Source organism: Delphinapterus leucas, chromosome 10, assembly GCF_059928025.1.
Source record: "Delphinapterus leucas isolate spDelLeu-1000000601 "Yukka" chromosome 10, BTC_Dleu_Yukka2, whole genome shotgun sequence".
NCBI lineage: Eukaryota > Metazoa > Chordata > Mammalia > Artiodactyla > Monodontidae > Delphinapterus > Delphinapterus leucas.
The window spans coordinates 30,157,841-30,185,782 of record NC_143138.1 but is presented as its reverse complement, the minus strand read 5'-3'; the positions used below and the strand labels follow the sequence as shown (position 1 = coordinate 30,185,782).

The 27,942-nt window shown below is 40.6% G+C and overlaps 2 protein-coding genes and 1 long non-coding RNA gene across 7 annotated transcripts in view; 1 reads left to right on the top strand and 2 right to left on the bottom strand.

The window, feature by feature from the left end:
* Positions 1-669, bottom strand: part of LOC149748190 (uncharacterized) — a 49,799-nt gene extending 49,130 nt beyond the window's left edge. The window contains exon 1 of the long non-coding RNA XR_016394599.1: positions 234-669. This is a non-coding gene — a long non-coding RNA (uncharacterized LOC149748190). The remainder of the gene's footprint in view (positions 1-233) is intronic.
* ENPP4 (ectonucleotide pyrophosphatase/phosphodiesterase 4) lies at positions 391-16,880 on the top strand. The gene is made up of 4 exons (XM_022582048.3): positions 391-571; positions 6,306-7,164; positions 9,181-9,351; positions 11,384-16,880. The coding sequence occupies exons 2-4, from the start codon at positions 6,330-6,332 to the stop codon at positions 11,746-11,748; spliced, it is 1,371 nt and encodes a 456-aa protein (XP_022437756.1). The 5' UTR covers positions 391-571; positions 6,306-6,329; the 3' UTR covers positions 11,749-16,880.
* On the bottom strand, positions 13,645-26,492 carry ENPP5 (ectonucleotide pyrophosphatase/phosphodiesterase family member 5). Of its 5 annotated transcripts, none has more exons than XR_016394597.1 (5): positions 26,277-26,397; positions 22,907-23,770; positions 21,249-21,425; positions 15,372-19,051; positions 13,645-15,282 (listed from the first exon to the last, which is right to left on the bottom strand). XR_016394597.1 is itself a non-coding variant. In XM_022582045.2 (5 exons), exons 2-5 carry the CDS (start codon positions 23,733-23,735, stop codon positions 15,263-15,265), a joined length of 1,272 nt encoding a protein of 423 aa, XP_022437753.2. In that variant the 5' UTR covers positions 23,736-23,770; positions 26,277-26,397; the 3' UTR covers positions 13,645-15,262. The 5 variants fall into 5 exon arrangements, 3 of the variants coding, with proteins under 3 accessions (XP_022437753.2, XP_022437752.2, XP_022437751.2); XR_016394598.1 differs by having other exon boundaries at positions 17,910-19,051; XM_022582045.2 differs by having other exon boundaries at positions 18,806-19,051.
* Between the last annotated feature and the right edge of the window lie 1,450 nt (positions 26,493-27,942).

Sequence of the window (27,942 nt, the reverse complement as noted above, 5' to 3'; positions counted from 1 at the left end):
TCCTGCAGACACCTTACCGCCAGGTGCGTGTTAACTAGGGGTGAACGGACAATGTCAGTAAGCCTGAGGCTGACAATAGCCAGGTGCCCTTTCAGGGACTCGCTGTGTTTCAGGTCCCCTGAAGGGCAACCAGCCCTGGGACACTAGAAGATGGGGCGTGGCAGGAGAGTGGAACTAACCTCTCCTACTAGATCCAACTCGACCCCCCCAACCCCTCTGTCTCCAGGTTGTACCTGAATCCAACCAATCGGAAAAGGAGTTACATCGACGGCGGCTGAGGTGTCCAATCCGAGGACATGTGTCACACTCCGTCGCCCGCTGAGTCCCCACGAGCTGTAAAACTGTTCCGCAGTCGCGCGCGCGGCATCCGAGCACCCTCGGAACGCCTCGGGTAGCGCGAATCTCAGGGAGGAAGGGGCTGTTAACAGGGGGCGCCCGTTAGTGCGCAGGCGCCTCAGGAAGAGCTCGGTCTGGCTCCTGCGCCTTCAGGTCTCCGTCGCTCCCAAGACCCAGGAGCGCCGGGTTCCGCGCGCGCCGGGTTCCTCGTGCTGCAGAGAAGCGGCGGCAGCGGGTGAGTGTGAGCCTAGCGCGCCCGGCGTTCCGGAGGGAAATGCCACCCCCTCCCCCGTCCACTAGGGGCTTTGAAAATAGAGGTGGTGAGATCCCCTACCCTTGATACACACACACACACACACACACACACACATCCCTCTAGCGAACTGCCGCGAGGGACCCCGGAGCGGCCGGGAGGTACTTGGCTGGGGGCGGCGGAGGGCGGGGTGGGAAGAGGAAAGGAAACTGAGCAGGTAGGCGCGGCCTGGGCGGACGGTGGGGTATGGGGTGGAGGCGGGGGGCGGTGGCGGGACAGAGGTGGTGGCCGAGGGGGCGGGCGTTTGATTTTACAGGAACGCGGTCCAAGGTATCGATCGACCTACCTCCGCCTGAGTATTCGATTAGAGTTGATGGGAGTGACACAGCCAAATTTAAAAACGAATTTCCTAGAAAACCTAACAAGAAAGGTAACACTGAAGTGCTTTTTATCGGCCGGACACTGTGTTAAGCATTTTACAAATAACGCTTCCTTTTCTGGGCACTGCAACCCTGTGAGATCACAGCGTCCCATTATACAGATGGGGAAAGTCCTGCTCAGAGACGTGAAGCACAGCTAGTGACCACGAGCCGATTCAGGTTTATACCAGCCTTGACTCCACTAGGGTTTCTTCTTTAACCACCAGGGCATCTGGTGGACCCAAGCTGGAAACCTTGCCAGTACTATAGAAAGTCAACTGCTCCTTTTAATATTCCGGTTTTCTTTTCTTTCTTCGTTTTTTCCAGAGCTTGTTCCAAGCTATTTTAAGGAAATTAAACGAATTTAAAAGCAGGGAGGAGATACTTTATAACTAAAAAGTATAAAATATAAATATCTCCTCCCTGCTTTTAAATCAGCTACAAAATATAATTTGGGAGAAATTCGATGAACACAGAAGAAGTACACAAGGAGTTATTTTGTAGAAAGAAATAATATATGTAGAAAGTAAGACTAAGTATAGCTGTTTTGAAGATGCCGTAAAAGTTTGTATGTGCTGGAAAATTGAAGAATACTTTAGAATCCTAGAGCTGTTAAGAAATAGAGTCTTTCAGAGAGTAGTTTTAGTTTTTCTTTAGAATATCAAGAAAATTAATAATAATCTAGGGAAAACCACCAATGTTATCTATGTGCATAGACAGTGCTATTTTATTTTAAAGCTGGGTAAGAGTTTCATTGTAAATAGTATTTGTGAAGTGTTTAGAATAAGGCTTTTGTATTACAGAGCAGATGGCATGCTAATGGTGGCAAATAGCTTTCATCATATCCTTTGACTATCACACTCCCCCAATTTCAGCTAAGAATGCCAGTGAGAATTGCCCGAGATATGTTTCATCCAAGTAAGAAAGTCATCCCAGATGAGGGAGAGTGTGTTTTGGCCCCTGAATTGAAGAAAACTACACACAACTTCGGTTGGGATTATCTGGGTGTAGTTCCGGTGACTGCTTTTTTTCCTTCCCTTTGATATCTTTTTGGTTTGAAAAATTACAGAATTTCTCCCAGTGCTTTGTAATATAGCAATTAGTGATTTTTTTATTCCTTGGAAATACTTGAGAACTTCTCACTGGTGTTTTGTTTATAGCTTAACACTCCTGTTGGGATGAAACAGAATGCAGTAGACATAGATACAGGCACCATTAATGAAAGCAGGAAAAGTCCCGTTCATAGTTTGGAGATTAAAACTAGACTTGTAAACTCGCTGTTACTAGATTTATAAACTTGTTAAGGACCTGAAATTAGTAACAGTACAGACAGTAAGGCTACAAATTGCTTCCTGAGTTTGGCCAATCCAGGGACTCCATCTTCATCCTGTGTAAAAGAAGAGGTTAGCCTAAATTATTTCTATCTACTCTATAGTTTCACAATAGTATCATTCTGCCTGTTACGGTACAGACTTTTTTCCTAACATAACAGCTTTGTAACTGTGGATAAAAAAGAGACTAAATTTGAGGGCCTATTGTTTAACACTTTATGTATCCGCATTTTACAAACACAGAAACGGAAGCTGGTAGATCTGCCCACAGTCGACCGTCTACTAAATGTGAGCTCAAGTTCTGGGATCCTTCTGATTTCAGAGCCTCTAATCTTTCCACTTTGTCTGTGCTTCTAAGTCTGGGGACAAGAATCCAGCAGTGTGCTAAGGGGTTAGTGAACCACAGGGTAAACGGCACATGTGCCTTGACCCTCCTATTCACTCAAGATTTGGGGAAGAAAGATTTTGATTTGTATGTATTTTGTGTAAGAGAGGGGCGGACACAGGTTTTTGTTTTATTGTTTTGCACATGGGAAATGAGGTGAAACACATTCACGTTAAAAAACTCAGGTCTGTGGTATAGAGTACACATTTCACATAATTTTTGAGGTAAGATGAAACATCAGAGATGTTTCCTGTTTTGTGGCAGGACAATCCAGATGCTTTTAAGATTACAATTTCATTTCTCTCTACTCTTTTTTTTTAATATAATGGTTTTATTGAGGTAAAATTCACATACTGTCTAGTTTACTCATTTAAAGTGTACATTTTTATGAATTGTGCAACCATCACCACAGTCAATTTGAGAACATTTTCATCACCCCCAAAAGAAACCTGGTACCCATTAGCATTTACTCCTCATTTCTCCTCAACCCCTTGCTCCAGACAAATCTAATATACTTTCCATCTCTATAGATTTGCCTATCTAGGCATTTCATCTAAATAGAATCATACAATAAGTGATCTTTTGTGACTGCCTTTTTTTTTACTTAACACAATGTTTCAAAGGTTTATCCAAGTAATAACATATATTTGCACTTCATTCCTTTTTATTGCCAAATAATATTCCATTGTATGGATATACCACATCTTATCCATTTATCACTTACGGACATTTGAGATGTTTCCATTTCATGGCTCTTACAGATAATACTGCTGTGATCATTTGTGTACAAGTTTTATCATTGACTTGTGTTTTAATTTCTCTGAGGCATATGCCTACTAGTAGATTTTCTGGGTCGTACGGTAACTCTGTTTAAACTTTTGAAGAACTACCAGAATGTTTTTCAAGTGCCTGTACCATTTTCTTTCTCACCAGCAGTGTATAAAAGTTCTAGTTTCTCTACATCCTTGCCAACACTTGTTATTATCTTTTTTATTATATCCATCCCAGTGGGTGTGAAGGGGTATCTCATTGTGGTTTTGATTTGCATTTCCCTGATGACTAATGATGTTGAACATAATTTCATTGGCTTATTTGCCATCTCTATATCTGGAGAAATATCTTTTCAGATCCTTTGCTCATTTTTTAATTGGATTATTTAACTTTTAGAGTTGTTACAGTTCTTTATATATTCTAGATATAAATCCTTTATCAGATATATGATTTGCAAATATTGTCTCCCGTTCCGTGGGTTTTCTTTTCTCTCTATTATATCCTTTGAAATGGAAAAGCTTTCAATTTTGGTGAAGTCCAATTTATTTATTTATGATTTTTGTCACTTGTGCTTTTGAGGCTGTATCTTAGAAGGCTTTGCCTAACTCAAGGTCATGAAGACTTATTCCTATATTTTCTGCTAAGAGTTTTATAGTTTTAGCTCTTAATCTTGGTCATTTTGAGTTTATTTTTGTACATGGTGTGAGCTGAGGGGTCCAAATTCATTCTTTTGCATGTGGATATACAGTTGTCTCGTCACCCCTCTGCTCTTAGAGGAACTCCGTTGGAAAAGTTTTAGACATACCGTGACATGATTCCTCAAAGGGCTTAGTTTTGAAAACAGTGCTTTATGATGTATGGGTCTCAAGCGCAGCATTACAAGAAATTGTGGTGTTGTAGAACAGAGTTCATTCAAGTTCATCTTTGTTCTTCCAAGATGACAGCCAGATTCGTTGTTTTGATTATTTATGCCCCTATTTTGAGTATTTTATGTTTGAAAAGTATAAAGCCCTTGTCCTCTGAAAAATGGCACATACATAAATTTTGGTGTTATAGACTTCAGTTATATTATTTATTGAATGATTTTTTTTATTGACCTAAGAGAGTATTTGGGCAAAGAATTCATGTGTAGAAAGTAACTTTAAGAGGTTTAGAAACACAAATTATTACTGAAGAGCTGTTATAGGTCACCTATAGGTCACCTAGATAAACGATTATTGTCTCTGTAATACATCTCAGACAGACTGTGACAGCAATGTGTGGTAAAAGGGAATTAAGGTTGACCATGATTTCTGTAACTGTTTCATAGTAATTTGCACGTGAGTTGTGCCTGGATAATGGAGGGACTTGAATGCCAGGCAGAGGTGTTTCTGTATAGGCTGGGGGACTTTGAATACTGATTTTATTAAGGAAGTGTCATGGACAGGGCTATTCCTGGGAAGGTTAAGTTGGGAGCGGATGTTGGGTGAGTAAGGGGAAGGTGATCGAGGTAGGAAGGTCAGTTAAGAGATGGAAGGGCTCTGGACAGGAGTTCCTGGGGACTTGAAGAAGTGTGGCAGGGGACTTACCTGGCGGTCCAGTGGTTAAGACTCTGCACTTCCAATGCAGAGGGCACAGGTTCAATCCCTGGTCAGGGAACTAAGATCCCACAGGCCTCTTGGCGTGGCAAAAAAATTAAAAAATAATAAAAAAAAAAGAAGTACGGCAGCAGTGGAGACTCACTCTACCTAAATGACATCTCCTATTTTTCTTAGGAACCAAAGAAGATAGAGTCTGAAGGTAGGGAGATTTGTTTGGGGAAATCTGTTTTTTTGTAATCAGTAGATAGTTAAAAAAAGAACCAAAAAGTCAGGGAGCTCTCTGAGCTTAGGGTGTTAGGCAGGATGGTTACAGTGGCCCCTCATTATCCGCAGGGAGACTGGTTCCAGGAGCCCCAGCAGATACCAAAAGCCGCAGATGCTCAAGTCTCTTATATAACGCGGCAATAGTACATGAATACAGTCAGCCTTCTGGATTTTCCATCCACGGTTGGTTGAATCCATGGATGTAAAACCCGTGGATATGGAGGGCCAACTGTATGTCTTTGACAGTAAAAAGGAAGTTTAAAAGGGATGTGGTGATGAAATGCATTTCAACAGCTGTTGCATTTCTTCAGAAATTACCGTGGCATCCAAGTTCCTGTAGGCTTTGTCTGTTTGTCAGCCTCCTGTGAATACTGGGCAGGTTCGGATTGAGGTGGGACCTTTTCCTCAAGTAATATTTATTACTTACTCCCCTTTTTCATGCCAGTATTTTTCAACAGGAACTAATGATGAGCCAGTATGGTAGAGTTTCCACCCCCTATTTCTGTGGATTAAAAGGAACTATAGGGTACCAGTCATTAAACTAGAAAAATAATCGCCCTCCCTGGAGCCTCTGAAAGCTTGGCGTTATTTCTGTTTTGTGCAAAAGGATTGTTTTTGTTTCTTCGTTTGTTCTTATTAAACCTTTAGAATAACTTTTGCTGCTGCAAACAAACAAGGCAGCCCATTGGTATGGAGCACAAGAATGACCCATATCCCCTTCAGAGCATGAAAAATGGGGCAGGACATACAACTGGACAAGTAAAGGCAATTTTTATTTTTTCCCACTTTATCTTTATTCAGTTATCTCTCAGTAAGTGACATTATTTAATTTTCAAGTTGATGTAGGTAAAGCTGGTGTATAAAAAGTTTATAAATGTTGGTTTTCTTCTCCTGATGACTAAACTTTTGAAACCTAATCCAACTCAAATAGCATTACTACTTATGAATTGTGTTTTTATATTTTAGGAACCCTGACTACCCTCCTTCAGCATGTTCACTATGAAGTTATTGTTGATATGTTTGTTTTCTGGACTTACAACTGGTTGTAGAGGGAACTCTTCCTGTACTTTGCCACCCAAGTTACTACTGGTATCCTTTGATGGCTTCAGAGCTGACTATCTACACAACTATGAATTTCCTCATCTCCAGAATTTTATCAAAGAAGGTGTCTTGGTAGAGCAGGTTAAAAATGCCTTTATCACAAAAACATTTCCAAACCACTACAGCATCGTGACAGGCCTGTATGAAGAAAGCCATGGCATTGTGGCTAATTCCATGTATGATGTCATCACAAAGAAGCATTTTTCTGACATTAATGACAAGGATCCTTTTTGGTGGAATGAGGCAGTCCCTATTTGGGTAACCAATCAGCTTCAGGAAAACAGATCGAGTGCTGCTGCTATGTGGCCTGGTACCGACGTGCCCATTCACAATACCACACCTTCCTATTTCATGAATTACAGCCCCTCAGTGTCATTTGAGGAGAGACTCAGTAATGTCTCCACGTGGCTGAGCAATTCGAACCCACCTGTCACCTTTGCAACACTCTATTGGGAAGAGCCAGACGCAAGTGGCCACAAATATGGCCCTGAAGATAAAGAAAACATGCGCCGAGTGTTGAAAGAAATAGATGACCATATCGGTGAGCTAGTTCACAAACTCAAGGTGTTAGGACTGTGGGAAGATCTTAATGTAATCATTACAAGTGATCATGGAATGACCCAGTGTTCTGAGGACAAGCTGATAAACTTGGATCGCTGCATCGACCCCTCAGACTACACTCTTGTAGACTTGACCCCCGTTGCTGCAATACTTCCCAAAATAAGTAAGTAAACTTTCAGCCAAGGAATATTTGAATGGGGCAGTTGATTGAGGAGGAAGAGTTTTGTAAAAGAATGAAGCTCAGGCTTTTTGTAGTTCACAGCCATACACTCCTATACTCACGCAGAGTGGGATTATGTTTTTCCCCTGATGTATAAGTTTTTAGGCAATTAGCTTAAGGTTTAGGTTCAAAGGAATTATTTCTTTGCTTTTTTTTCTTTAAGTTAATTAATTAATTTATTTTTGGCTGCGTTGGGTCTTCGTTGCTGCATGCAGGCTTTCTCTAGTTGCGGCGAGCGGGGGCTACTCTTCATTGCAGTGTGCAGTCTTCTCACTGCGGTGGCTTCTCTTGTTGCGGAGCACGGGCTCTAGGCACATGGGCTCAGTAGTTGTGGCACGCGGGCTCAGTAGTTGTGGCTTGCGGGCTCTAGAGCACAGGCTCAGTAGTTGTGGCGCACAGGCTTAGTTGCTCCGCAGCATGTGAGATCTTCCCAGACCAGGGCTCCTAATCCGTGTCCCCTGCATTGGCAGGCAGATTCCCAACCACTGCGCCAGCAGGGAAGTCCCTCCTTGCTTTTTGATGTATTTCTTTTTTTTAATTTTTATTTTTTTATTGAAGTATAGTTGATTTATAAGGTTTCTGGTGTACAGCAAGGAAATGCAGTTTTACATATATATATATATATATATATATATATATATATATTCTTTTTCAGATTCTTTTCCATTATAGGTCATTATAAGATATTGAATATAGTTCCCTGTGCTATACAGTAGGTCCTTGTTGATATATTTCTTACTTATTCACACTAGTGGAAAAAGGAAATTTTTATCCTTAAAAAACATCTTGGACCTTTGTGTGAGATATACCTTTCGTCTACTGATCTTAGAATTAGTAATTAACAGTAATATGTAATTAGTTTATATTTACTTAGGAAGCTAGATGTGAAGTTTGTCCTCTTTGTATAAAAGTCCACCAGGTGGGAATGTGAATTGGTTCAGCCACTATGGAGAACAGTATGGAGGTTCCTTAAAAAACTACAAATAGAACTACCATATGACCCAGCAGTCCCACTACTGGGCATATACCCTGAGAAAACCAAAATTCAAAAAGAGTCATGTACCAAAATGTTCATTGCAGCTCTATTTACAATAGCCCGGAGATGGAAACAACCTAAGTGCCCATCATCGGATGAATGGATAAAGAAGATGTGGCACATATATACAATGGAATATTACTCAGCCGTAAAAAGAAATGAAATTGAGCTATTTGTAATGAGGTGGATAGACCTAGAGTCTGTCATACAGAGTGAAGTAAGTCAGAAAGAAAAAGACAAATACCGTATGCTAACACATATATATGGAATTTAAGAAAAAAAAATGTCATGAAGAACCTAGGGTTAAGACAGGAATAAAGACGCAGACCTACTGGAGAACGGACTTGAGGATATGGGGAGGGGGAAGGGTGAGCTGTGACAGGGTGAGAGAGAGGCATGGACATATACACACTAACAAACGTAAGGTAGATAGCTAGTGGGAAGCAGCCGCATGGCACAGGGATATTGGCTCGGTGCTTTGTGACCGCCTGGAGGGGTGGGATAGGGAGGGTGGGAGGGAGGGAGATGCAAGAGGGAAGACATATGGGACCATATGTATATGTATAACTGATTCACTTTGTTATAAAGGAGAAACTAACACACCATTGTAAAGCAATTATACCCCTATAAAGATGTTTAAAAAAAAAAAAAAAAGTCCACCAGGGATAATCACAAAATGAAAAGAGAGGTACGTGAATGCTTGGAAAGGGGTGTGTGTGTGTGTGTGTGTGTGTGTGTGTGTGTGTGTGTCCGTGTCCGTGTCCCCAACACTGTTACATCATTATTATTGCTCTGTTTTTTTAATGATTAAAGGGCTTTAATAGATAACATTGTTCAGGACTTATTTCCAGTTATTCTAGTTAGAAATATTTTTTCCTTATCAGTCAACATGACTTTTTCTTTGCTGTTTCCTTTTCTTCCAGACAGAACAAAGGTTTATAACAAACTGAAAGTCTGTGACCCTCACATGAATGTTTATCTCAAAGAAGACATTCCTGCCAGGTTTCATTACCAACATAATGATCGAATTCAACCTATTATTTTGATTGCTGATGAAGGCTGGACAATTGTGCTAAATAAATCATCACCAAAATGTAAGTATTTATTTAGAATTTTTCTTTTGTATCCTAGGGATAAATCACACATTGGGACATTGTTCCATTAACAGGATACTTTGATTTAGAGATGTTCACACAGTATAATTAGTTTGATTTTCAACAAGGTGATTCTCAGGTTTTCATCTGAGAGCAATTTTTAGAAACCACAGTTTCATCCTTAGATTAGAAGGTTGGGTGATCTTAAGGGTGAAGGAGTAGTTTTACTTTTTTACAAAAACTTCAGTTACTGTCAGTAACTTTCAAGGCTGGTTCTCTTGATTTGTAAAAATAAGAGAGTAGTAAAGAAACAAAGAAAATAAAAGAGAGAGAAGTCAAGAAACAAAGTGAAGGGGGAGAGATTAGCTAGTTCAAATCCTTTTTTCTTTTTTTGTGTTAAAAAAATTTGTCCAAGTAACCTTAAGTCTTTCCCAGTGATGAAATTGTCCACCTGAGCGCCACAGCTAGTTAGAACGCTGGGCAAGAGCCAGAAAGTACGCAAACAAAATCGACCAAGTAAACAGAACAGATGGATCAAAATCTCTCCTCACACTGAAGAAATGTATAGGGGAGAATTACAGCTTTTCACCCATACGGAAAATTCAATTCAAGTACATTTTTCAAAAATCTGATTTTGTAAACCATAGCAGGTGTCAGAAAATTTTTCTGTAAAAAGCCAAATAGTAAATATTTTAGGCTTGGTGGGACAGCTGGTCTCTGTCTCAACTACTCAATCCTACCTTTATAGTGGGAAAGCAGCCACAGGCAATACATAAACAAACTGACATGGGGTGTTCCAGTGAAGCTTCCTTTACAGAAACAGGCGGAGGGCTAAATTTGGCCAGGTGCTGTAGTCTGCAGATCCCTGATCTATAGCAGTTCAGACGCATCAGGCAAGGATGAGACTGAGGGCCATTAGAGTTGATATATTATTGATACTTATGTTGTATACTAATTATTGAAAACTTGGAAAATACAGAAAAGTTCAGAAAAGAGAACAAAAACTATCCATAATCCTTCAATACAGAAGTACAGTCAGATGTTAATTGTGGGTGTTTTCCTCCTTCTAATCTTTTTCTCTGTTACATACAAATGCATATTTTTATTATTAAATCATATGGTTTATATTATTCACATTATAATCATATTCATTTATATTACTGAAATCATAATACCTATATATAATGTTATATTGTGCTTTTTATTGTATTGGTCACGTGGGTTGTTTTTCTTATGAAATATTTCAAACATACGATTAAAGAATATGTAACACTGATACACTCATCACTTAGTCACCTGCACTTCATATGGAAGTAGGAGCTTATTAAATGTAACTGGTCTGCATTAAAAGGCAATATTTTAAAAAATAAAGCAAAAGCTTGAGAATCTGGTATTGGAATGATATCAGGGACCATCAGGTTTTTCTTTGAGTTAGACTTTTACTAGAGTTACAAGTTGGAGTCACCAGGTTAGACTTCACATTCAAGGCAAGAATCCCTTCCGTAACGTGCTCAGTCCCCTGGCCCTCCAGGTGTTGAGGTGTCCATTAGCTGTCAGTAGACCAGTGGTGTGTCCCACATCCTGTGTCTTGTCCAGGAGCAGCTGACATAGGTCAGGCTTCAGGCTCACTTCCTTGCCACTCACTGGTTTTACTCACTTCTGCTCTCCCCAGTTACTCAGGACCCTCAGGCCGACCACTCTTTTTATCACTGGTGCTGTTTGCAGCGGGCTTGCGCAAACAGTGCTGGACACTGGCAGGTGAAATACGTGGGGCTGGGACTGAGAGGGAGTGTTAAAGCCTGAGGTCATGACCGATCGAGAAGAGGTGGGGCTGGTGTGTGTGTGAAATGGATGACGTGGCTGTGACTTGAAGGAAACAGAAGGTTGTACTTCTGGCAGCTGTTTGGCCCAACTAATCAGAATTTTAATGGGAATGACACTGGCAAGAATCCAGTGTATTTACACGAGAAGCAAGTCATTTTGTAGTAGAAAAGCTGCTCTTATTTACTGACGTCATCTTGTTCTTTTCCAGTAGGTGACCATGGTTATGATAATTCTTTGCCTAGTATGAATCCATTTCTAGCTGCCCACGGTCCTGCATTTCACAAAGGCTACCAGCACAGCACCATTAACATTGTGGATATTTACCCAATGATGTGCCACATCCTGGGATTAAAGCCACATCCCAATAATGGAACCTTCGGTCACACTAAGTGTTTGTTAGTGGACCAGTGGTGCATTAATCTCCCAGAAGCCATAGGAATTGTTATCGGTGCGCTCTTGGTCTTAACCACTCTGACCTGCCTCATCATAATCATGCAGAATAGACTCTCTGGACCCCGGCCGTTTTCCCGACTTCAGCTACAAGATGATGACGATGATCCTTTAATTGGGTGACATGTGCTGGGGTTTATACAAAGTGGCTGTGATTAGGACACACCCAAGGAATGGTGTCACAACTATGAAAAAGTATACTTTGAAAGACAAAGATCTTAGACCAAGCATGCTACAATTATTTTGTTTTTCCTTGTGTTTTGTTTTGCGGCATTAGCTAATACAAAAAACTCTGACCGTAGAAAAAATTGCTAGTAAATCATTAGTTAACACCAACTGTTTCCCTAACTAGAAAGGTTTTTTTTAAGAAAAATACTGCCTTTGCCCTTTTTTTTTTTTTGCAACAAAGATTAGACACATCTATAGATGAAAATATGCAAAAATTTAGTGGGTATGCTTTTTGAATAAATTTTTACATTTGTAAATTATACAACAGAAATCTTTGTAAAATGTGTGGATTTTGTGTATCAGGAAGGAAAACTTTCCTATATTTTTATATGTGCCTTTAATAGAGTTTGTATCCCAAGTAAACCCTTGAGGTAGGAAATTCTCTGTGATGGTTAATTAAAATGGATCAAGCAGGCAGAAAAGATCTAGCATATGAAGAAATTATTTTAAGAAAAACTATTATAAAAAACAAGCAAAGACCCCATGATACAAAGCCTAAGTCTTCTTCACCAGTGTGTCTTTGTTAAGACCCTTAAGCTATTGAAGCCTCAAAAGTTAAACCTTTTGAAGAGTATTGCTAAGAAGAAATTAAGAAAATAGGGAAACGTGCTTTTCTCACTTTGTACTCAATGCCTTTGTGTAAGTTATTTAGTTGTGTGTATGTACGTACCAGTGTGTTGCATGTACGTGTGTACAGACTTTGTGTGACTTACAGCAGGTGGTGGGAGGTGAGTGGCCTGGGAGCAGCCTCCAACATCCCCATAGAACCCAGCTCTCAGGAAAGGTTATAACTGCACTTCACTTTCGTGTACTTTCTTCTAACTCACAAGGTAAAATCATAATTTTTAAAAATTCATTAATTTTTGTTACAATTTTTAACTTTCTCATGTTGTTTTTTGTAACCAGAGGTCTCCAGGTGCTGCTGAGAAATGTATGACCTGATACAAATCTGGTTTTGATTGGGTCAGAATGAGGAAAAGAGATTTTTCTATTTACCTTTGGGAATTTTATGCCTTACTTTTTAGGCTATAGGGTAGCTAAATTTAAAATGGAATTTAGTATCTTTTGATCTTTTACATGAATCATATGTTAAGTGGCTGAAGAAACTCTCAGGACTCTGTTAACCTTCAGTAGCCTGAACGCTGCCTCTGCGTTTTTCTCCCATATTTGGTTCATAGAAATAACCACTCCGCTCACATTTTTTAAAACATACTTGTTCAGAGCGAAGGATTTGTTGTGAATAACTGTTATCCTAGCTTTGCTAAGTGGTACCTTCTAACAATCATAATTAGTAGGAAGAAACTGAATTGTGGCAGACGAGATTCCATCTGTTAGAGGAAAAATTGAGCAGCTGAGGCAAGCAGTTAATATTACTAGTGCGATCTTTAAAGTTTTGACAATATAAAGTAAGCTAGGGAACTGTTTTACAGACACAAAGATAATCTACAGTAAACATGCAGCCCACTTAAATGCTGATTATCCGTGGTGGTCAAGAACAGTGGTGCCAGTCATCAAATGTAATTCATCCTGTGGTCACTGCTGATCTCCTGATCCTGGTATCTGGTGCCTATTGTACTTGGGGTTCTTGAGAAGCACTTCTACACCCTGCATGAATAGTCCATGCATGCAGTCATAGGTGACTGTATTAAGGACAGCATAATAAATAAATAAAACCACCAGGGCTCATTTTGCTTTTTGACAGATTTTATTTCTGATGTTTTTGCCTCACATAAAAGTTATCCTAAAGGTTAATAGTTGATCTGAACAAAATAACAGAAAAATTTCTTTCTACTTCCATTTCCATTAAAAAAAAAAAAAGACAGGAGAACAGTCACATTTAAAGCAGTGAGCGTTTTTTTGAAATGTCTCAAATACTGATTGAGGAGAGCTTGGTCTTTGCAGTGGTGTGAGCTTTAGTGGTTGTACTGGCTTGATTGGCAGTTATGAGTTTCAGAAATCGGTCCATAGCATCCAGCCTGTGAGTGGATTTTATGGAGGATGGAATAGGAAGGGATGCCCCATCAGTGTCTCAGCCCTTTGAACAAAAGACCTATTATTTGTCTTGCTCTTTATTCCATTCTCAAAATACTAACTTGAATTAAAGTTGTAAATGTTTTATGTATATGTTGATGGGACAAGAAGAGTATTTAATCAAAGAGACGTTTATATATTATTATATTGAACTTTATGTTAATTCAGTTGTATATTTAAAAATGATCACTTAAAGCCAATGACTCCTCTAGTACACTGAGAAAATATTTCAGTAAAGCCAGCCCTTTTCACTTGGTGTGTATTTTGTTAAATAATTGACTAATACGCTTCTGTGTTTTCTGGGTGGTAGAAAGTATTTGGCTCCAGGAAAGATTTAACTGTTTATGACAACAATACTCAAAGGTAATAGGAAAACTTTTTAGTAAGTTTGTTAATTCAGTGAGTGAATTCAGAATAAGTACATTTACTTATGTAAATGTAGGGACAGTTCTGCTGCTATTCTTAATGTGCAAGTTTTTCTGGTAAACAGCAATAGAATAAGAATGATTTCAATGCTCTGTACCACTGGTTTTGTTACTGTTCCATTAAGCTTGGTATAAGAATTGAAAGATACTTGGAACATTAAAGGATTAAAAAAAACTTTGCCTTGTTCTTGGGTATTTCCTTCTCTTGCCCATATCTGGTAAGCTTTAAGGATAATTGCATTTAATACCTTTTATTTGGAGGTTTTTACTTCATTGTGAGTATATAAAGCTACAAATGAAGGACAAAGATGAGATGGGAAATGTGTATTTATTGTAAATTCCTAAAATACTATGTAAATAAATGACATGAGTGTGCTTTAAAGAAATTTGTGTGTAGTGCCTTAAGTTAAATATATTTTGACCATATTGTCTGAATTCATAGTTATGACTTCGTTATGATTTTAAATTTTATGTGAATAAAATCTACCAAAACATTTTAACCACAATTATTCAATATACAATGTGATGTCATTGATGATTTTTTAATTTGTCACCTTCTCGCAAAATATACATACTGTGATAGATGTTGACATGACTTAGTAATACTGCAAAATCCACCTAGGCATTCATTACAATTTTTTTAAAACCAGGATTAAGTTTGTAACATTTAACCAAATTTTTAAAGCAGTGTATAAATATGCAATCCAACATAAGGACATCACTGGAAAGAAAGCCAAGATAAATTTTGCAGAGTTTCTAGAACTATAATTTATTGACTTACAGTAGACAGGAAGAAGTTTGAAAAAAGGTGATTACAAAACACTCAGGGTGAGGGCGGGATTACAGTATTTAAACTTTGTTTTGTACATAGCCAGAGTATTTAATGTCTTTTCTAATATAGATTCAACAAAGTTTCCTCTAATAGAGCAGTGATTAATTTCCTCTTTTGACGTTCATTGAATACTTCTAGGAACTGTGGGAAAACAAAAAAAAAGGCACTTTACTTTGGAAGAGAGTTCTGTAGCATTTCAAAAGTGGTAAAACTTTATACTAACAAATTACTTTTGTCTCCTCATGGTTTGACTCCTGGGCTAAGATCCTTGGATCCAGAACCATTTCCCAGGCCCTGCGCTTCCTGAAGTTTGGATGCCAGATTTACTGAATAAAATTGATTCCAATAGAGAAAGAAAATTAAAACCAATTTCTTAAAGATTGAGAAAGTATAAACTATTCTACAAAAAAGTTTCAGGCCCCCAAAACAGTGATCTTTTCTAGTGCCCCTTGGTTGGGTTTGATTATCCCTGTTATATTTGCTTCATAAAACTAGTGTTGTAGAAAAAAAAGCATGAGTTTTTGAGGGGAATATAACATTGATATCAAACCTGATAAAAATAGCATCAAAAAAAGAAAACTATAGATTTTCTAGAAATAGGTTCTTGTAAGAAACTGAAACTAATAATAGAATCGATCCTAATTTTACTTAAGAGGACAGAAAGCATTTTGAAAAGCAATTTGCAACTTAAATGGCAGGTGGCAAAGGGAGAAGACATTGCAAAATACATGCTGAACATGAAAAATCGTATCAACTAATCAACTTCAAAATGGCCGATAGAGGATGTAGAGCAAACATGTCAGTGTTGTGAGGGGGGGATTCCACTCCTGGGACCTTTTAAAAGTTCTTACTTACTTAGGAAGGTTAGCTGGTCTACATGTTTTTTCTATGTGCTCATTTGTGTTGACTGCATACAAAGTTTGACCACAGAGACATGCAGATAAAACCAAAACAACAACGAAACTATCGAAAAATGATGAGTGACTAGATACTTCCCCAGCAAAGTTTAAAATTTTATTTTCCTTCAGGTAAGCTCTCCTGCTGACATTTACAGGAAAATAAGTATCTGCAGATAAAGGAAACCATTCAATAATCAAATCTTCGTATCAGAATTTTCATGATTTCATCAGTGTTACAGAATCTACTCTCTTCTTACTACTAAGGTAATAGCACCCTCTAAAATGAATTTAATGCAACAATTAGTTTAAATACACAGAGAGCACTTGAATAATAATGCTTTTAAATAGACCAGTTTCATCTTTCAGTCATTAGATTGGCATCTCAATAACGCAGATAAGTTCATCGCTACAAAGCAAGCCAACACGGAGTGGTCACATGTTGTAAAATGTCTAATCCGGAGTTCAGACCTCTTGAGGAGTCTGCTATCTACCATCCCACGTCTCAGCTTTTTCATCTATAGTCCATTTCCAGCGATTCCATTCTATCCCATTTAGAGGTTGTATTGATGACATGAGAATTAAGTGCTAACACTGTTTACTGGTATCATCATTTAAAAATAATTCATTCGGGCTTCCCTGGTGGCGCTAGTGGTCGAGAGTCCGCCTGCCGATGCAGGGGACGTGGGTTCGTGCCCCGGTCCGGGAAGATCCCACATGCCGCAGAGCGGCTGGGCCCGTGATCCATGGCCGCTGAGCCTGCGCGTCCGGAGCCTGTGCTCCGCAGCGGGAGAGGCCACAACGGTGAGAGGCCCACGTACCACAAAAAAAATAAAATAAAAATAATTCATTCACCTGATTTTAGGAAGCACTTCAATTATATTTTTCACTATGCCACTTTTGTTCTTTACATCTAGTTTATCCTTTCTGGAATACATTTACCACTTTACCTACTTTTAGCGAGTTGGTGCATAAATATACACAGAATCACAGTATTTTCTATGGGCCACGTGTCTATAAACTGGTTTCTATTTTCTTCAAGGAAAGCTATTCTTTCCAGGGCTTTCTCTTTCCTCTAAGAAACCATAGGTAACACTACCCTCTCCCTAACCAGCCTACTTAAGAGATCTAAGGCACATCTTTCCATGGGAGGGAATGGGAAGCTCAGGTGAACAGGCAGGTGACAAAACCTACCCAGGAGGTCAAGTCTATTTGTGAACCTGGATTCATCTTTGAGTCCACTGAGCATTTGGTGAGTGGATATTCAGATATTTCAGGAAACAAGGCTATAGTCTCAGCTCCTCTTGTTTCAATTGCCTGTTACCTCTAGGAGTTTCACTATTTTTTGCCACCAGGCACCCTTTAGCATTGTCCTGGGTACACTGCAAACAACAATGGCCCTGCCTAATTTTTTTCCCCAAGTTTCTGTCTAATTTTTTTTCCCCCAAGCTCCACACAGTTCTTTTCAAGGATTGCGTGGCCTACATTTTCCCTAATGTAGTTTGTGCTCTCTTGCAATTCTGGACCTTCACATGCTGAAATCTAAAAGATGCTTGTGCTCTGTCACTACAGATTACCAGAAAGAAAACATTGTTTTATCTAATCTGATTTTGTAATGCGATTAATAGTGATTTCGTTTTCAAGGAAGCAAATAATTACAGAGCAAGAGAAAATATTGCTGAGATGGTGCCTGATGCCTTCTAGTCAGACCAGTGCTAGACTCGAGAGAAAAGAAATGTATATTCATGGTGTCTTATTATTTTTTTTTCAAGCCTACAGAGTAGAGGTCTCATGGTGTCTTACTATTAAAATCAGAGTAAAATGACTAATCAGGAAACAGCAATAATGAATTTCACGATGGAAACAACATACCTGGAATGAATCCGTCAGTATTTGGATCTCTTTTTGGGGGGAAAAATTAAATGAAAACCCATGTCCATTGCAAAGAAATACGACAAGGAGTGCCCACAGATGCACCCTGCTGTTGGGAATGCATCTCTCCAAAATTCAGTGTTCAAAGGTCATCACATTTCATTTTCAACAGTTTTCACTTTCTTCATGCTCTCCCAATTTAAGAAGATAGATAGATTTCTACAGTATTCAGGAATTATTAGAAATTTCATTCCGTTTGAACAAGGAATAACAGGTATTCTGGGACATGGGTGCAAAAGTTGTCTTTTTCAACCGAGTTATCAGACGTAATTGTCAATAAAGTGCATTTCACATTAATGTACCCATTAGGAGAGTAATTTAAAGTGCAATATGTAAGGTACTTCAAATAGTGCAAAGTTGTTAAATATATACATTGTATGTGCCAAGTCCAAATAAAGCAGGATCTTACCTACCAGAAGCCAGAGAGGACAATGGAAACATATTTCCCCATCTTTCCTCCTTTGCAGGTATGTGTATTTTGGTCCATGTGCATGAGTGTGTGTGTGTGTGTGTGTGTGTGTGTGTGTGTGTATGACTGCCTCTGCATATGTACGTAACTGCTTAATGGTCTGTGCAAATGTTTGAAGCTGGTTTCCTAGAATTTGAAACCTTTAAACACTGACATAACTATGCAATCTCCACATCAAAGGAGCATTAGGCTTGTAATAATGGTTGAGATATTTCAGCCTGAAAATCTGGTAAGGCAGGTATTTGACTGCGAATTAAATGTTTAATGAAAATTATTAAAAACACAATAACTATAATGCTACCGAGAGAGACCCCTATGAAATAAGCATATGGCTCCTCTTGTTCATTTTCTCTTGGTTTGACACTACCATGGAGGAGAGGAGGGCTCTGTGTATAAGGACTTGCTCTTGGAGTTGGTGAACTGAGCAGATCCTGGACGTTCCTGAGTGATCCGTTGTGTGGCACCGCAGTGATATTGAGGAGGTGGCAGAGCAGGGGGTACAGATCTGTTGAGTTCATGGCCTCTTTTGTGAAATTCTTTCGGAAGGCAGGACCGTGGGCTAAAAACATGGGATGCATTTCTGCTAATGCATTATCATAACCGTGGTTGCCTACTGTGAAGACAAAATGCATGAACAAGTTAGCCAACCATATGGTATTAAAATGGAAATAATTGTATCATCAAATTGTGAACTTAAATGCAAATTTTATCTAATTTGACTTTTTTTTTTTTTTTTTCCTTTGCGGTACGTGGGCCTCTCACTGCTGTGGCCTCTCCCGTTGTGGAGCACAGGCTCCAGACGCGCAGGCTCAGCGGCCATGGCTCACGGGCCCAGCCGCTCCATGGCATATGGGATCCTCCCGGACCAGGGCACGAACCCGTGTCCCCCGCATCGGCAGGCGGACTCTCAACCACTGCGCAACCAGGGAAGCCCTTCTAATTTGACTTTTAAATAAAAGGATCTTTTACAAATAATCTCTGCTGTTGTCAACACCACAATTCACTTCAGGAAACGAAAAGTCAAATGATCACAAATCTTTCTCTCCAGGCAACACCACCTTCACCAGCACAGGAAGAAGGGGAAAGAGCAAAGCTGAGGCAAGTCAGGGGAACATGAAAGTGATATTTTTTTCGTGGCAGGTAAACTAATATTCAACACATACTTGTGAGGTACCTACTATGTTCCAGCTTGTTCTAAAGATAAAGGGATAAAGGTGCTCTTAGTCATGAAGCCAATAAATTCATAATTACCAATCAAAGGAGGAAAATAAGGAAAACAAAAGACACCACAAAAATCAAACTTCTAGCTACAGTTACAATCTGCTATCAAAAAAGTCAAGACTTGTGGGTAAAATCTTGACTTTGGTGGTTCAGATCAGGATCCAACTTAGCACTGTGTGCTTTCGTGTGGCTACAAAGTAAAAACTTGAGGAGTCTCCTGACTTGTCAAGTCAGAAGATGATACAAAATTAAAGGATGAAAACTCCTGCATAATAAAAGCTGCCTTTAATTTTTATTATTTTTTTGAATTTTATTTTATTTTTTTATACAGCAGGTTATTAGGTATCCATTTTATACATATTAGTGTATATATGTCAATCCCAATCTCCCAATTCATCCCACCGCCGCCCCCCCCCGCCCACTACTTTTCCCCCCTTGGTGTCCATACGTTTGTTCTCTACATCTGTGTCTCTACTTTTGCGAAAAGCTGCCTTTTAAGGGCATGTACGTCTAGCATAATATCAGGGTGCTACTGCTGATGAGACGGCAACCAAAGAAAACTGAAAGGCTTTATTTTTAAAGGTGGTGAGAAGGACTAGCAAATTAGCCCCTACTGGGCTTCCCTGGTGGCGCAGTGGTTGGGAGTCTGCCTGCCGATGCAGGGGACACGGGTTCGTGCCCCAGTCCGGGAAGATCCCACATGCCGCGGAGCGGCTGGGCCCGTGAGCCATGGCCGCTGAGCCTGCGTGTCTGGAGCCTGTGCTCCGCAACGGGAGAGGCCACAACAGTGAGAGGCCCGCGTACCGCAAAAAAAAAAAAAAAAAAAAAAAGGATAGCAGGAGGACCTCCATGGTGGTCCAGTGGTTAAGACTCTGCGCTTCCAGTGCAGGGGGCGCGGGTTCGATCCCTGGGTGGGGAGCTAAGATCCCACAAGCTGCATGGTGTGGCCAAAAATAAATTTAAAAAAAAAAGGATAGCAGGAAGCTCTTTATTTTGCATGCTTTAATTTTAAATAGGATTTACATTATATTCTAAATTTATTCAATGGAAATATCTCCAAAATTATACCACTAGATACTCATTAGGAAAATATATCTTGATATATTTTTATCCATGCCAATATGCACTTATTTTTAGAAATGTTTCCAAGGTGTAAAGCAAAGCTGGCCTATATTTGGTAGAGCCAGAAGTGCAAAAGAAACTAGAAAGCTAGCAACTGAAAAATAGAGATTAAACTCTTTTGAAATCAGAGTATAAAACAGATGCAGAAAATGATTCAATTTATAAAATTCAGTTAGGTCTTCCTCCGGAACATAATGGTTATAATAAGCAGTACAGGGCACTGTGCTTTTCTTTGGTCTGAAGGCTTCAAGAGAAGTAAATGTTCCACTTTTAGGAGGTTACCTCATTTTAAAGCCCCAATAAATCTTTATTGGGATCTTTATTGGATCTTTATTTAGCTATCAATGTGTGACACTAGCTAGTTATTCAATCGATAAACTGTTGAATACGGCAGAAACAACTCCCACTTAGCCTCCACTTTAGCAGACAACGATGCAGAATGGGGAGAAATACTATAACATACTCACACAGAAAGTCATCTGACTTATTCCGTAAAATATACCACCCTTTGTCAGCCACTGCAAGAATTGGCTGAATTCGACTGTTGTATTTGTAATGCCATCTGTCTGGAATCTCTTCTTTTTTGTAAACAGTCAGATTAGGGTGAGCATGAGCTAGTGCTTCATAGACTTCATCAAATCTGCCTAAAAGAGAAGGATGAGGAGAGGCAGTCAGAACAAGACACTCACTGCTACAGCCAAAGAAACAACCATGGCAACACAGGTCAGTCAACGCAGACATCCTACTGACGTAGACAGCCAGCAAGTTCAAGGTAATGAAGCCTCACCAGACACTTTAGAACTCCCATCCCCTTTGAGGAAATCATCTCGTGGGGGAAACTGAGAAATAATCTTCTCTTAAAGTAAATTCACCTTAAGAGAAGACATTTTATAGAACCAGAAATCTCTAATCCCTAAAGATTAAACACACACACACACACACACACACACATACAGGTACTAAGTGGTGGCACAAAGTAAAATGTCAAGGGCACTGCAACATCAAAACAAAACCAAAGAGCTAAGTTCTGGTAGTTCTGAGTACAGAAATAGAGAATCTCAAGACGAGAAAATTCGTAAAGTGGAGGGTGAGGGTTGGTCAAACGTTCTTTGAAACCCTGGAGGCGTTGCAGAAGTACTCCCTGTAACTTCAAACGCAGTAAACCTGGGCAATATCTTTCATCCTTTTCTTGTTTTTCAAATCCATTTGTTGGGGCTTCCTCCCTGCCAACAAGGGAACACCATACCAACTTGATCAGGGGAACTGAAGGGTTAATGCAATTTTCTTAACCACAGAAGATTGCTGTTTTGTATTGAATTGGTAGAAATGTTTGTGTGCCGCTGCACGTGCCTATTTTAACATTCACTGTTTCCCACTGATCCTCTTAATTCCCCTGCGAGGGATCTAACTCTCATTTGCGAGCTCTTCAGCTTTTCAAGATCTGTTTTCTCATTGGATACCTAGACTAACCCCAGGAGGTGGTAAAACAAACGTCAGGAGTTGCAAATCTGAGTCTTGCTCTGCACTTAGCTTTTGACCTGGGGATGTTAAACCTTTTGAGCTTGTTCACCTATCTTTAAAACAGAAATAACGAGAGACAGAGTTGGTATGAGGCTTCCAGGAGAGGTTTGTAAAAAGTTTGAGGTACTGTTACTACTTCCCCTGTTTACAGATAAGAAAACTAAATCTCAGGACGACCGAAACTGTCTCCTTCCTATACCCCACTGCTTCCCTATTAAGCGGGTCCTAACTAAGGATCCACTGAAGGCTTTAGGGCTTCCATAAAGTCACTGTTAACTGCAGGCACATTTTGTATATATCTTCCTATCTCAATTTCTCTGAGAATGGAGGCTGTAGCTTTCACAATATCCAATGACTCCAAAAAGGTTAAATGCGACTACCATAAGTACGTAGAGAGAGTATCAGTTTTAATATTCTAGGAAAAAGTGAAAAATCAGACTCTGAGAAAAGAGAGTTTGTCTTTTCAGAGACTAAGGATTAAATCCCAGAATATTACCATGACAAAGGCAAGCACACTTGAAAGACACAGAAACAAAAATCCCCCACTCAATCGCACTGGGCACATGCAGACCAGGCCCCAGACCACCAGTCAGTTCAGACTTACCTTCTTTGGGCAAGATGGCTGCCACCGGCGACTGGTCAATCAGGGTATAGTGGTCTTTATCCAGATACTGGTCAAGCTCTATGATCCTTTCCTCAGAACACTGCGTCATTCCGTGATCACTTGTGATGATTAGGTTCAGAATGTTCCACAACTTTGCCTTTTTCAGCATTCGTATGAGATACCCTAACCTCTGGTCAATATCTGAAATGACAGGCCCCATGAGTGGGCTGTCTGGTCCCAAAAGGTGGCCCATGTCATCAGGTTCTTCCCAATAGAGAAGACCAAGATTGATGGGCTGTTTCGATGTAAACCATTCAATAATTTTGGCAACTCTCTCTTCAAATGAAACGGACTCATTGTAAAGCATATAGTAAGTAGGAAAGCTTTTATGTATTTTGACATCTGTTCCGGGCCACATGGCTGCACCACTCGTATGTCCTGCCCTCTGATTTGTGATCCATATCGGCGTCGCTTCTTCCCAAAACTCAGAATCATAAATGTTCATATTATCCAAGGAGAAAGATTTGTTCAGAACAGGATCAAACATGTCATTTGCCACAATGCCATGATTCTCGGCAAAGAGGCCAGTTACCAAAGTATAATGGTTAGGGTAGGTCTTTGTAATAAAAATATTAGTAACTTGCTTCACGTGGACACCATATTCTTTAACATGATGAAAATGAGGTGTTGGAACTCTGTATAAGTAATCCCAACGGAATCCATCAAATGAAACTAGTAGAACCTTTGGCTGGTCTGGTTGGAGAGAAAATGTAATTGAAAGTGTCAATGCAGCAAGTATGAAGGACACCCAGAGAAGTTTTGAAGTCATTTTCAAAGTACTTGATCAGTTCAGTGTAAGACAATCTGTTTAAGAAATATATAGAAGTTAATGGCAATAATTTTGTTTTGTATACTTCACCCAAAATGGAGAGGGATGGTGCTTAGTAATCCCTGTTACATCATAAATCACAGCCTGGAAGGATTATGCTGCAGAGCTTCATCTTAAACAAAAGACCTGTGGCTCCCTGTGTAAATAAAGCTAAAAATTATATCTGCATTTTAGAAACTGTTTTAGTTTCCAAGAATTTACTGAAACATTCCTCAAAGAAATTATATAAATAAGCTCCTCAAATATCATTTTAAAAGATGATATAATTTACATACAACTTTTCAGAAACATTTTCAGGTTGACTCAGACTTCTGACTCCTGGTCAGAAACATTTATATAGTCAAATACCTGTGGACATATTTATCATTATGGTTAGATGGGCTATAGGGACCTAGCAACAAGCAACTTTGCACTAGCAAATTTAAAAATAATACTTTTTAAAAGTACATGTGTACACCTCTGTTTTTCAAAGGCAAGGCCTTGTGTCTGGTCCATCATGGTAAGAGATGTGAGAGATGTCATGAGAGAGAGGAGAAAATAGATTAACTTGGTATCCTGAAGTGACAAAATTTGTGACATTCAAATATATTTGCGAAATGTAATTTGCATTCATGTATTAACAATCAAAGCATAGCCTTCTTTAAACAAAACAATTAGATTATGAACTAAGTATAAACTGAAACATAATTCTAAAACTTGATGTTGACCTTCCTAATATTAAAATTCATCAACATTTAATCTTATCCGTGATGTGTGTAGAAAAGGCACTTCCCAGGATTAAATTATCTCTTGGGATCAAGGTTGTTGTTATTGTCGTTGGTAATCCGCCTATATTTCTAAAAAGCTTTTATTCTATTCAAGAAAGCTAATAAGAGATAATATGAAAAAACATTACGTAGGTAAATTTGGTCAGTTCCCACTGGGTTTGCAAATCCAGTAAGGATCTTTTGTTCTCTCCCTCTGCTGTCCATTCTTGCATGAAGGTATTTATAAGCCCACCGAAACCTGGATCTAACCATATTTTGTGTCAAGAAATCTCTTGAGAGACTTCCCTGGTGGCGCAGTGGTTAAGAATCCGCCTGCCAATGCAGGGGACACGGGTTCGATCCCTGGTCCGGGAAGATCCCACATGCCACAGAGCAGCTAAGCCCGTGCGCCACAACTACTGAGCCTCTAGAGCCCGTGAGCCACAACTACTGAAGCCCGCATGCCTACAGCCCGTGCTCCGCCACAAGAGAAGCCACTGCAATGAGAAGCCTGTGCACAGCAACAAAGAGTAGCCCCCGCTCGCCGCAACTCCAGAAAGCCCACGCACAGCAACAAAGACTCAACGCGGCCCCCAAAATAAATAAATAGATAAATAAATAGATATTAAAAAAAGCAATCAAATTCAGCTTTTGACATCTTCCTAATTTGAATATGCTGAAGACATATTTAAACCTCAAAATTAGACCCTGTCTTGCCTTGCTGTAAGTGCAGGTAAATAAAAACTGCTTGGCATGCTTGCTTTGCTGTCAGGGGCAAGAATTCTGTTTTGTTTTTTAATTGATTTCAGCATACCTACAACTGAAATTGTTGCTTAAACTGAAATTGTTTTAGGTATTGGTCTCCAGACAATGGTTCAAAAATTAAATTTAAAAACTATTTCTCAAACAGCAATAAACTTTCCAAACCTGGAAGGAACATGAATAAGCAGTTCCCACAAGGAACTGCAAATATACTTATTAACATTTCTGGCTAAGAACGGTGATCCTTTCCTCTCTCTCTCCTTCACCTTCCTAACACAAGGAAGGATACTATGAACCAAATGCAATTTAAGGCTAAAAAAGAATCAACTATATGAAACATCTGATTTTCCTCTATTTTAATAAATTAATTCAGCAACTGTGGTAAGCAGGAAAGAACTGCTTTCCTGGGACAAATGAAAATAAAGGCTAAGTGTTGCCTCAAGCTTAGGAATGTTTGGTAAGACAACATCATCACATCGATGACATAAAGCAACAAACTGGGAAGTGGGGGTAGGGATGAAAGGAGATCTGATTTCTTCTCCACACACAAAATGCTGCACTGCGCAGTGGAATCCCTAGTTCTGGGCCCAGATTTCACTGAGCTGCATTCCAGTTCCTCCTCCCCTCCAACCCTTCCCCCACAGACAGCCTTGGAAATCTGGAGGGACGGGGCGCCAAGAAACGAGAGGAAGGACACTGAAGGAGGAGTAGGTGTGTGTAGAGCGAATATACATCAAGAGGAGGGTGATGCATCGCCCCATCTTCTTCACCGGGATTCCATCCTAGCTCCTGGAAGGATCTCGAGGTAGGGTACGTTTCCAATTCGCAAACCTCCCGCCCACCAAGGCTGGCAGATGCCCTAATGTGCTCTGGGTATGTGTGCAGTGGAAATGGGTGGGAGGGTAGTTTGGGGAGCCCGCAGGAGGCGGGTGGGTCCCCGGCAGACCAGCCTCCCACACTCCCGGACTCTTACCCTCGCGGCGATCCGCTCAGTCCACATCTGCTTGGGGCAATGGGAGGGAGGGCCTGGAGGGGGCTCCCTCCCGCACACCGGGGGCAATAGCGGGGAGGCGGCGGCAGCAAGGGGCACCCCCCCCCCCCCAGAACCTGCAGTCCCTCACCTCTAAGCCACCTCAGCGCGGAGCACCTGACCAGCACTGCAGGCCCGACGCAGGCCCCGCCTCTTGGCTCCCATTGGCTACAGTGGGACGGTTCCTGCTGGGGTTGCGGAGCAAAAGCCGGGCTCCTGGGATCGTTGTCCCGCCTGTCAATCAGCGCGAGCGGGGCGGGCGCTGTGGGGTTCGGAGGGTGGATAGGGCGGGAGCCGGGGGAGCTCGGGGAGGCGTGGACCCGGCCGGGAGGCCCGAGGGCGGGGAGGCGAAGGCGCCGGGCGCTCGCTAAGGTTTTCTCTGCCGGGTCACGAAACCTTTATGCGCTGTGCCTGTTCTAGACGGGCAGTTGTGCCTGTAGTCAGTGATGCAGAGAGATCATAGTGCGCTATCCCATTTTTTTGTTTTGTTTTCTTACCACAAATGGGTGGCACCATACCCTGGACTTTACTCCGAGGAACACCTGAGCATCCCAGGATGTCGATAGGACGATGCAAAATCTAATTTAAAAGGATTTAATTTAGTGAGCTCTGCAGCCCCAATGTTTATTGTCCAGGTTTTGGCAATGTCAGGTCTCTGAGGGATCTGCAATAGTGTGGCACCTAAGAATGCACATATTACACCAAGCCGGTTTCCCAATCGGGCTAATTTACACAGGGTGAGAGACTGAACAACATGGGTGCATCCAGGGCCACACTCTGCTCCTAGCTTTGTTTCCAAATATGCAATAAAGCTGAACTTAAGGTCTGATGCCTCTTTCAGGAAGTCTTCTTTGGCCTTCTTTCTTCTGCTCCCTTACCACAGTGGATTAATTTTTCAGGTGTTTTTGTAATCAGTGGTATTTTTAGGTCAGAGGGAGTGCAGGCATGTGCACAGTTTGCCAGTTTGGTCCCAACTATATTTATCATAAATTGTAGCAGTGACTTTGAGCTCCTCTGAATTTGTCCATCTACAGAATTCCCAGGCCTAATTCTGACCACCATGCAATGGGCAGTAATATCTGCTTGGTTGTCACAACTTAAGCTTCAACAGCTTAAGCCGTTCAAATGGAGAGCAAAGCCAGTAGCTCTGGGCCCCCTCCAGGGCTCCCATCCCCTGTCTGGTATACGGGGACTGTAAGATGAATGACAGGCCCGCTGATGTTTAATTAAATGAGGCAAACATTTTGGTCCTTGTTTTTTCTCTTTCTCTCATCTTCTCATAGAGGGACAGTCCCTGCCCCAATGGCTTCCTTCCAAATGCATCATACCATCCCCAGGGGCGTCTGGGCACTCTTCCATGGCCTTTTATTTGTGGTGACTTGAGTTTATGGTTTTCCACGTGTGGGATGGGGATTAAGAGGGAAGCCGGTGTCTCTGTTTACCCAGACCCAGTGACAATGAAGTTGTACAGGTTGTTCCAAGTCCCCAGAGCCCTGTCCTTTGAAATTGCCTCAACTTGGAATGGGGTGGCCCGGGATTATGTCTTTGTCCCCCTAGAATAGGCCCCCCTATGTTCTCCCAAAACAGTCAGAGAACAGCATATGCTGAT